The sequence below is a fragment of the Mustela nigripes genome, chromosome 12 (genome assembly GCF_022355385.1).
Source record: "Mustela nigripes isolate SB6536 chromosome 12, MUSNIG.SB6536, whole genome shotgun sequence".
Classification (NCBI taxonomy): Eukaryota; Metazoa; Chordata; class Mammalia; order Carnivora; family Mustelidae; genus Mustela; species Mustela nigripes.
In genome coordinates, this window is record NC_081568.1 from 102,574,554 (window position 1) to 102,585,874 (window position 11,321).

The following is an 11,321-nucleotide window of genomic DNA, read 5'->3' on the forward strand; positions in this document are numbered from 1 at the left end:
TAACCCGGGTATTTAATATAGGGAAGTAGGCGCTTACAAAATCTTGGGAAGCAACCCACACGTCCTTCAGTACATGAATAGATACATAAACTGTGGTACATGAATAGATACATAAACTGTGGTATATCCATACAACGGACTATTAATCGTGTTAAATAAAAATGAGCTACTGAGTCATGAAAAGACATGAAGGAAACTTAAAGGCATATTTATAAGTGAAAGAAGCCCAATCTAAAAAGACTACTCACTGTATGATTCCAGTTACGCTCCGAAAAGGCAAACTATGGGAGACAGTAAAAACAAAACAAAACCAAACCCCAGTGCTTGGCAAGGGTTATAGGTAAGGAAGGATGAATAAGGGAAGCATAAAGGATTTTTAGGGCAGTGAAACTACTCTGTAGGATGATATAATCATGAAAAATGTCACATAATTGTGAAAGGCCATAGAATGTACAACATCAAGAATGAACCCTAATGTAAACTACATGCTCTGAATGACAATAAAGTGTCAACAAAAGATTACTGATTGTAACAAATGTACCACACTGCTGTTAGAATATTGATAATGGGGGAGGTTAGGGAGAGGCAGAGGATATGTGGAACTAACTGTATTTTTCATTCAATTTTGCTGTGAACCTACAACTGCTATAAAAAAATACAATGGCAGAAAATAATATGGAGATTCCTCAAAAAGTGAAAAACAGAAATACATATGATCCAGTAATTCTACTACTGGGTATTTACCCAAAGAATATGAAAACATTAATTTGAATGTATATATATACACACCTATGTTTACTGCAGTATTATTTACTGTGGAAGCAACCAGGTGTCCATCCATAGATGAATGAATAAAGAAAATGTGGTACACACACACACACACACACACACACAGAGGAATATTACTTGGCCATTAATTTGTAAATCTTGTAATTTGTGACAACATGGATGGACCTAGAGGGTATGATTCTAAGTGAACTAAGTCAGAGAAAGACAGATACCATACGATTTCACTTACATGTGGACTCTAAAAACATAAATCTAATGAGCAAAGAAATAATTTTAAAAACACAACACCACCAGACTCTTAAATGCAGAGAACAAACATGGTTGCCAGAGAAGAGAGGGTTGGGGGGGTGGGTGAAATAGGTGAAGGGGATTAAGACATAAAAACTTCCAGTTTATAAAATCAGTAAGTCACGAAGATGAGAAATACAGCATAGGTAATATAGCCAATAATATTTAATAATGTATGGTAAAGAAAAAGATATAAAATCTATTACAAAACCAAACAAAAATCATTGCAAAGGAAAAGCAGTATCAGTCTGACCTTTAGAAATGATTCCCAAAACAGCATTGCTGAACTAGCCCTCCAGGGAGTGTATCCTCTGCCAGTGCCAGGAACTGGAGGGTCCGGAAGGAACTAGTGGAATTATCCAGCACACACCACTGTAGCTGTGGTTTTAGAGATCAGGAAGCTGCCACCCCCATGACTCTTAAAGCTTGTCCAACTCTTTTTGCTATTTGCAATGATGTGGATGGAACTAGAGGGTATTATGCTTAGCGAAATAAGCTAATCAGAGAAAGACAACTATCATATGATCTCCCTGATATGAGGAAGGGGAGATGCAACGTGGGGGGGTTGGGGTTAGGAAAAGAATAAATGAAACAAGATGGGATTGGGAGGGAGACAAACCATAAAGACTCTTAATCTCACAGAACAAACTGAGGGTGGCAGTGGGGGGAAGAGGGTAGGGCGAGAGTGGTGGGGTTATGGACATGGGGGAAGGTATGTGCTATGGTGAGTGCTGTGAAGTATGTAAACCTGGCAATTCACAGACCTATACCCCTGGGGCTAATAATACATTATATGTTTATTAAAAATTTTTAAAATTTAAAAAAAAAAAAAAGCTTGTCCAACTCTTGAAGCTGGAGAATGAACACTAAAATGCTCCTACATAAAAAAGTAAAGTCTTCATGATCTCAACTGTCAGCAAGAAAACAAAACAAACAAACAAATCTGAAAAACAGCAGGATGGCCTCTGCCTAACTTCTGCCTTCCATATGTTCCAAAGGTACAAATAACGGGCAGAACTTAATTTGCATCCAGAATGAAAGCTATAGTGGAATCTAGAAAATGTAGTGTTCAGCTTTCCAGACTCTGCCATAGAGGAAAGTACACTGGAAGGAGGAATGGATGTTGAGGGCCCATCCACCATATCCAACATGAACTTCGTTGACCTGACAGTGCACACCCTAGCTCCTGGGGTTTATGAGGGGAGAGGCTGCATTAGTAAAGCTTCCATCACCACCATGTCCTCTGTCCAGCCATAGAAATCAAGATACTTCTCTGAAGATGAAAGTAGGAAACCTCTCCTACCTCTGGATAAATGCACTCTGCCCGGTGAGGCCAGTCTTTTCATTCTTTCCCCATTGTGTTATGGCAGCCATGAGAATGCACCTCATAGACCTCCAATGCCAGGGAATTAGCTCACAATCCTAACTGCTATGTTGTGAGATCCATCATCACATTTGTACCAAGATTTCAATGTCCAGCTTCCTACAGGCTGCTCCCAGATGCTGACTGGATGCAGCAGAGATACTAAGGCAGCCTGTTCCTGGGAGACATGAACTCCTCTGGTGGTCAACATTGGTTCAAGGACTCCCTGACAACCCTTCCCAAATGTTATCACAAAGCAAGAAAGTCCTGGAAGCTTTCACTCGATCTTCCTTTCCTCTCTCCTTCACTGACATGCATCACAGTCTGATAGCTCTCCCAGTCTCCTCCAGCTTCTTCTTGTGTGTTCTCTCACAGGCATTTCCTCTAGTCAAATCCTCACTTTCCCTTTACCCTCTGCTTCCCAGAGAACCTGAACCAATGCACACACCCTGCTCAGTTTGAACACAAGACTTTGCTCTCTGTTCCTGCCTGAACTCCCACCTGCAATGTCTTATCACATTTCTTCCACCTACTCAAATCCTACCCACCTTGTGGACCCATCACACCTCCTCCATGAAGTCTTCCCTGCCTACCAGTTACATGGACCATAGACCTATCCTTGTCCTCCCAGATTCACACATTTTTTCAGGCCTCCTACTGTCTCCTGTCTCAAGAATGTTGAGCATAGTATTTAGCCCCTTTAGCTCCTCGAATATATGAGGGAGAGGAATAGGTCAGACATTTCCTTATTAACCTCCAAAGTGCTTTTTTAATGGAACAGAGAACAGAATACAAAAGCTCTATTAAATCTTGTTGAAATCATTGAATAGTTTGTAATTTTAAAAAATGAAAATTCCAGCAACAAATAGAGGTCCTTTCCCACCTAATAAACTGGCTAAGCTATTGGGGAGCACTGGAAAATGAGACTCCCTCCCCTCATTACCTTTGGCGTAATCTGGCAATATATAGCAGAAGCCTAAAAATGTACCTGTTCTTTAACGTGGCTATTCTCTTTCTAGCAATACTTCCCAATGGGGACTTTAAATTACAAACATGTCAACATAGCAGAGGTGGAAATAAGCAGGTACTTTTTATGAGTAGGCATCTACGTCAAGAAAACAGACCCACAAATAAGCTTTTCCTCAGCCTCCTTTTGCCCCCTCAGCCCCCCTGCCTCGTCTCTCTACCCCTCCCCCTTTTCCCTGACCCCCTTCCCACCCCCCTTTTCTTCCTCATCTCCTTCTCCCTCTCCTCCCCCTCTTCTTCTTCTTCTTCTTCATAATTAAGTTTTAACTCTGCTTCTAATGATTTTTAGACCCATTGGGAAATAAAGGAGAGGATCTCTAACCAAAGAAGCTTCTACAGGCTGTTCATACATCTTTCTTTCTCTCTCTCTCTCTCTCTCTCTCTTCCTTTTTTTTTTTTTTTTTTGGAACATTTAAAAAAATTAACATATAGTGTATTATTTGTTTCAGGGGTACAGATCTGTGATTCATCAGTCTTACACAATTCATAGCACTCACCATAGCACATACCCTCCCCAATGTCCATCACCCAGCTACCCCATCCCACCACCCCCCTCCCCTCCAGCAACCCTCAGTTTGACTCCTGAGATTCAGAGTCCCTTATGGTTTGTCTCCCTCTCTGGTTTCATCTTGTTTCCTTTTCCCCTCCCTTCCCCTATGATCCTCTGTCTTGTTCCTCCAACTCCAGATATCAGTGAGAACATAGGATAATTGTCTTTTTCTCTGATTGGCTCATTTCACTTGGCATAATACCCTCTAGTTCCAACCATGTTGTTGCAAATGGCAAGATTTCATTCTTTGATGGCTACGTAATATTCCATTGTATGTATATGTGAGTGTGTCTGTGTATATATATACCACATCCTCTTAAACCATTCATCTATGGACGGACATCTGGGGTGTTTCCATAGTTTGGTTATCGTGGACATTTCTTCTATAAACATTGGGGTGCACATGCCTCTTCAGATCACTACCTTTTTATCTTTGGGGGTAAATACCTGATAGTGCAATTGCTGGTCATAGGGTAGCTCTATTTTCAACTTTTTGAAGAACCTCCATGCTGTTTTTCAGAGTGGCTGCACCAGCTTGCATTCCTGCCAACAGTGTAGGAGGGTTCCCCTTTCTCCACATCCTCGCTAACACCTGTCATTTCCTGACTTGTTAATTTTAGCCATTCTGACTGGTGTGAGGTGGTATCTCACTGTGGTTTTGATATGTATTTCCCTGATACCGAGTGATGTGGAGCATTTTTTCATGTGTCTGTTGGCCACTTGTATGTCTTCTCTGGAGAAATACCTGTTCATCTAATCTGCCCATTTTGCGATTGGATTATTTGTTTGGGGGGTACTGAGTTTGATAAGTTCTTATATTTGGATACTAGCCCTTTATCTGATATGTCATTTGCAAATATCTTCTCCTATTCTGTTGGTAGTCTTTTGGTTTTATTGACTGTGTCCCTTGCTGAACAAAGGCTTTTTATTTTGATGAAGTCTCAATAGCTTATTTTTGCCTTTGTTTCCCTTGCCCTTTGGAGATGTGTCTAGCAAGAAGTTGCTGTGGCTGAAGCTGAAGACTTTGCTGCCTGTGTTCTCCTTAAGGATTTTGATGGATTCCTGTCTCACTTTGAGGTCTTTCATCCATTTTGAAACTATTTTCGTGTATGGTGAAAGGAAATGGTCCAGTTTCATTCTTCTGCATATGGCTGTCCAAGCTTCCCAACACCATTTGTTGAAGAGACTCTTTTTTCCATTGAATATTCTTTCCTGCTTTGTCAAAGATTAGTTGACCATAGAGTTGAGAGCCCATTTCTGGGTTCTGTATTCTGTTCCATTGATCTATGTGTCTGTTTTTGTCCCAGAACAATACTGTCTGGATGCTGACAGCTTTGTAATAGAGCTTGAAGTCTGGAATTGTGATGTCACCAGCTTTGGCTTTCTTGTTCAACATTTCTTGGGCTACTTGGAGTCTTTTCTGGTTTCATACAAATTTTAGGACTATTTGTTCCATCTCTGTGAAAAAAGTTGATGGTATTTTGATAAGGATTGCACTGAATGTGTAGATTGCTCTAGGTAGCACGGACATTTTCACAAGATTTGTTCTTCCAATCCATGAGCATCAGAAAGTTTTCCCATTTCTTCCTGTCTTCCTCTATTTCTTTCATGAGTATTCTATAGTTTTCTGAGTACAGATCATTTGTCTCTTTGGTTAGGTTTATTCCTAGGTATCTTACAATTTTGGGTACAATTGTAAATGGGATAGACTCCTTAATGTCTCTTTCTTCTGTCTCATTGTTAGTGTATAGAAATGCAACTGATTCTGTGCATTAATTTTATATCCTGCCACTTTGACGTAAGTGTGCCAGCAATTTTGGAGTGGAGTCTTCTGCGTTTTCCTGTTTATCCATCTTTGATTTTTTTCATGGGACCTTGAGGAATAAGGTGAACCTCACCTTTGAGATCCTAAACGACCTCCATAAGAAAACTGGTGGTCAATCTGGTTAAATAACTGTTAATGCTTGGGAGAAGAAGGAATTGTTGCTTAACCAAATTGAAAATGGGCAACAGAATTATTCTATATGGACACTGCAAAGCCATGCTATCTCTCCATCCAATATGAGGGTTTTAGGCAAAGGGCATTCAAATTCTTGAACCCAGGTCTACTAAAGCTGATGTCCTCTGGGGAACCTGGGTGGCTCAGTGGAGTGAGTGTCTGACTCTTGGCTTAGGCCGTGGTCTCAGGGTCATGAGACTGAGCCCCCTGGGGCTCCACACTGGGCATAGAGCCTGCTTAAGATTCTCTCGTTCCCTCTTCCCTCTCCTTCTGCGCACTCCCCTCCCGATGCCCCCATGCTCATAATCTCAAAACAAAACAAAGCAAAGCAAAACAAAACAAAACAAAAAGCAACAGCTAACAGGGCTTCAGCCCTTCTCATTCCTTATAAGCCTTTGAGTTTCCAGAAGGAGGGCTGATAGCTAATGCATAATCAGAGCTGCTGACCTCCTCTTAGTGGTCCCTTGCTTCAGCTCCTGCTCGCTCCCTATCTGGCTCTAGGCCTTTGGGTGTTCGTGCCAGGGCAGAAGCTCTTTGGCCCCTGTGCTCACCCTCCAATGCCTCTGGTCTCTGCTACTCCTGTTAGGCATTTCCTCACAATCCCTGCCTGCAGGTTGCCACTGCTTACCTTCTTCTCCACATTATAGGAAAGCACCTGAGTTGTCCTGGCTCTCTCAGAAGAGGTTGCTTAGCAACAGGAATTGTTGCTGGACATATTTACCTCAGTCCTGCCCTCCTGGAACCACTGGACTGGGCTGTCCAAAGAGACCTAGAATAGGAAATGTCAAAGTACAGCCCCATGGCACCTGCTGCCTCATGATGTTCTTCCAGATTCCTTATTCATCCTTGCTCGTTTTTCTCTCAAAAGCACCTTTTCCCTCCCTCCTACCTGGCTTATACTGACCAATCCCTCAGGATATCAGACACAGAGATAATAGGCCCAAACTCCAATTTTGGATATGGTTAAAGTTCTTTACTATAAATGGATAGCGAATCTGGGGGATGTTGCAGGGTTTTTATTTGAAAGAGGCCATGACTAGCCCTGCTCTTAGAAAACCCATGAATGGTCAGAAATGGAAAAGTCCTTGGTTCCAAAGGTCAAACACAGTAAAGGAGAGGTTGCTCCAGCGCTGGTGCAGCAATAATTTCAAAACCCAGATCCCAGGCCCTGGGCTAGAGAGACAAGTATCAATGCTTTACATGGTACTGTAGATGTAAGCAGCCACCAGATTGTTCTAGGCTTTTATGACCTGGTCATGGCATGCGAGCTACCACAGTCAATGTCAGAGCTGTCCTCAAACCCAGATAAATCCAAGACTCAAGTTATCTCAACGCAGGTCAGGCAAGAGACCTCATTATAAGATTGGGCTTTTTGCTTATTTGTTTAAAACTCAACAGTTTTCTTAGGCCTTTACCTCAGATCAATGCCTGTTAATGGATCTTGTATGTTTTTTTCCTGAGGGTCTGAATAACAAACAGTCCTTGTTATTACACAGGTTTTTCTCCCTTATAAAATTTGATAGAATAAAAATGATGCCTAGTATTTTCTAGTAATTTCTAGTTTATATTGTTTTATCCTCTATTTTATTTTAGAACCTTCTAAATCATTTTATATATACACGGACAGTATTTTTTCAATTTTTAAAAATTTAAATTAAATTTAAAAACATATAGTGTATTATTAGTTTCAGAGGTAGAGGTCTGTGATTCATGTGTCTTACATATCACCCAGTGCTCATTACATACCATGCCCTCCTTAATGTCCCCAACTCACCACTCCCTTCTCCAGTCACCCTGTTTGTTTCTTATGATTAAGAGTCTCTTCACCCAAATGGTCAATAGACACATGAAAGAGTGCTCAACATCACTCAGCATCAGGGAAATACAAATCAAGACCACAGTGAGATACCACCTCACACCAGTCAGAATGGCTAAAATTAACAAGTCAGGAAATGACAGATGTTGATGAGGATGCAGAGAAAGGGGAACCCTCCTACACCATTGGTAGGAATATAAGCTAGTGCAGCCACTCTGGAAAACAGTATGGAGAGTCCTCAAAAAGTTGAAAATAGTGTTACCCTACGACCCAGCAATTGCACTACTGGGTATTTACCCTAAACATAAACATGTAGTGATCTGAAGAGGTATGTGACCCCCAATGTTTATAGCAGCAATGTCCACAATAGCCAAACTATGGGAAAAGCCTAGACATCCATCAACAGATGAATGGATAAAGAAGATGTGATACACACACACACAGGAATATTATGCAGCCATGAAAAAAACCCCACCCAAATCTTGCTATTTGCAATGACGTGGTTGGGACTAGAGGGTATTATGCCAAGTAAAATAAGTCAATCAGATAAAGACAACTATCATATGATCTCACTGATATAAGGAATTTGAGAAACAAGACAGAGGATCATAGGGGAAGGGAGGGAAAAAGGAAGCAAGATGAAACCAGAGAGGGAAACAAACCATAAGGGACTCTGAATCTCAGGAGTCAGGTAGCTAGGGTAGCTGGGTGATGGACACTGGGGTGGGTATGTGCTATGGTGAGTGCTATGAATTGTGTAAGACTGATGAATCACAGACCTGTACCCCTGAAACAAATAATACATTACACATTAATTTTTAAAAAGTGTCTCTTAGGGTTTGTCTCCCTCTCTGATTTTGTCTTATTTTCCCTCCCTTCCCCTATGACCCTCTGTTTTGTTTCTTTAATTCCACATATGAGTGAAATCATATGATAATTGTCTTTCTCTGATTGACTTATTTCATTTAGCATAATATTCTCTAGTTCCATCCGTGTCATTGCAATAGCAAGATTTCATTTTTTGATGACTGAGTAATAGTCCATTGTATATCTATACCACATATTCTTTAGCTATTCATCTGTCAATATGGATAGTATTTTTAAACTGGTATTTTTTATTGTCTTTAAAAATTTGAGGGAGAATTTTCATACATATAATCTCATTTGATTATCCCTGAAAACTGAGTTATAGCAAGTTTGTTTACTCCTGTTTGAGAATGAAGAAACAGAGTCATGCAGAAGTTAAACTGATTTGCCTAAGGTCAAAAATAATAGGAAACAAAGCGAGAAGTAGAATCCTACTTCTGATTCACCCTTCAAGCTTCTTCCCTCCACTGGACCAAACTAGATCATGGTGAGTAGGTTTAAGTAAGCAAGTTCAATTCATGGTCCTGCTTTCATTTTCCAAACTGGCCAAGATAGACTGGACTTACAAAGCCATGATCTTAGACTTGATGAGTACTGAAGAATACTGTGTTTTTTCAAAAAAAAAAAAAAAATGAGCTTCTAGGAGGGCAAGGAAAACCTAGGTTCTCCCAAGTTGCCAGGAGCACTATCACTCAGTTATATACCACAGGAGCACATAAAAGCAGGGGACGCCTGGGTGGCTCAGTTGGTTAAGCAGCTGCCTTCGGCTCAGGTCATGATCCCAGCATCCTGGGATTGAGTCCCACATCAGGCTCCTTGCTCCGCCGGGAGCCTGCTTCTCCCTCTGCCTCTGCTGCCACTCTGTCTGCCTGTGCTCGCTTGCGCGCACGCTCTCTCTCCCTCTCTCTCTGGCAAATAAATAAATAAAATCTTAAAAAATAAAAAATAAAAAATAAAACAGGGGGAAGAGTAAAAGGAAGCCTGTCTGAACTTCTGCCCACTATCCAAGTCCTAGAGGTGGTCCTATTACCTCATCATTCCATAAGGTTTCAGAAACCTGCAGACCCATACTGCACACTGGCAAGGGAGAAGTTTGGTGAGAGAAGAGTAGGAGCTGCCCCTCACAAGACAGTGCCTTTAAGTCCCTTCTTCATGTGGCCTTTCTTCTATATTCATCTGATATATATCCCAGGTCCATAGCAGCCCTTTGAAATCTAAACAGTGAGTCTCAAGGAAAGTTCGGCTGAATGGAGAAGTAGCTTCTAGAAACTTCAGCCTCATAAATTGGAACATTACTGGGTACAATAATCCCTTCAGAAAACATTTTAAATGCTACATTTAAAATAAATTGTGTAAAATTGTCTTTATTTTAAAATTAAAAATTGCAGATTTTAATTCAACTAAAATTGTGCTGGGGCCCTCAAATAAAAGTTTGAGGTTATGGATGACTGGCTCACAACCCTAAGTTTAGGAAAGTACAAATTATAAATAGCTCATAATCAAATACAGTATGTTTACTTTTAAAGAAATCATTATTTGATGAAATAGTCCCTCATAGACTGAAAAAAGACTTACAGCCTCTCAGCAGCAGGACGTGCAGGCCAAGCTATTTTTTCTATTTCTATTTTTTCCTGAGAGTTATTTGTGCAAGGAGACACATAGAAAATTTCCCTTTGAGGGGTGCCTGGATGGCTCAGTGGGTTAAGCCTCTACCTTTGACTCAAGTCATGATCTCAGGGGCCTGGGAATGAGACCTCCATCAGGCTCTCTGCTCAGCGGGGAGCCTGCTTGCCCCTCTCTCTCTGCCTTCCTCTCTGCCTACTTGTGATTTTTCTCTTTGTCAAATAAATAAATAAAAATCTTTAAAGTCTGCCCTCTTTCTCTTCAATGATGTGGCCTAGCAGTTTGGTGGTGACGGCCTTGCAGATTCGCACCAACAGACGCAGAGATGCAGATCTTCATGAAGACCCTGACAGGCAAGACCATCACCCTTGAGGTTGAGCCCAGCGACACCATTGAGAATGTCAAAGCCAAAATCGAAGACAAGGAGGGCATCCCCCCTGATCAGCAGTGTCTGATTTTTGTGGGCAAACAGCTGGAAGATGGCCGCGCTCTGTCAGATCACAATATCCAGAAAGAGTCCGCCCTGCACCTGGAGCTTCGCCTCCGGGGTGGCATCGTGGAACCCTCCCTCCGCCAGCTGGCCCAGAAATACAACTGGGACAAGAAGATCTGCCGCAAATGTTGTGCTCACCTGCACTCCCGCGCTGTCAACTGTTGCAAGAAGTGCAGCCACATCAACAACCTGCACCCCCAAAAGGAGGTCAAATAAGGCCCCTCTACCAGCTCTACCTTTGCCTACAGGGCGGCCTCCTGCCTGAGCCCCAAGGTCCTGGGTCTTCAATAAAGTTTCCCTTTCATTGACTGGAGAGTTAAAAAATAAACCAACTTAAAAAAGAAAGAAAGAAAGAAAATTTCCCTTCCATAAGTAGGATAGATTTCTATGACATATAACAGGCTGGGTTGTGGTCAAGAGAAAGAAGTTTTCTATGCAGAACACTTGTACATGCAGGAGTTGAACATATGACTTGAATTGGGAATATAAAAGAAGGATAAATATGTT

General features: G+C 41.4%; 1 protein-coding gene across 2 annotated transcripts; it reads left to right on the top strand.

The window, feature by feature from the left end:
• Positions 1 to 10,641: 10,641 nt before the first annotated feature.
• LOC132027959 (ubiquitin-like) lies at positions 10,642 to 11,030 on the top strand. 2 transcript variants are annotated; one of them, XM_059416653.1, is made up of 2 exons: positions 10,642 to 10,749; positions 10,837 to 11,030. In XM_059416653.1, exons 1-2 carry the CDS (start codon positions 10,647 to 10,649, stop codon positions 11,028 to 11,030), a joined length of 297 nt encoding a protein of 98 aa, XP_059272636.1. In that variant the 5' UTR covers positions 10,642 to 10,646. The 2 variants fall into 2 exon arrangements, with proteins under 2 accessions (XP_059272636.1, XP_059272635.1); XM_059416652.1 differs by having other exon boundaries at positions 10,642 to 11,030.
• The last annotated feature ends 291 nt before the right edge of the window (positions 11,031 to 11,321 follow it).

Coding starts and splice junctions, on each gene's coding strand:
- LOC132027959 (XM_059416652.1), top strand. CDS start 10,647: ATGCAGATCTTCATGAAGACCCTGACAGGCAAGACCATCACCCTTGAG.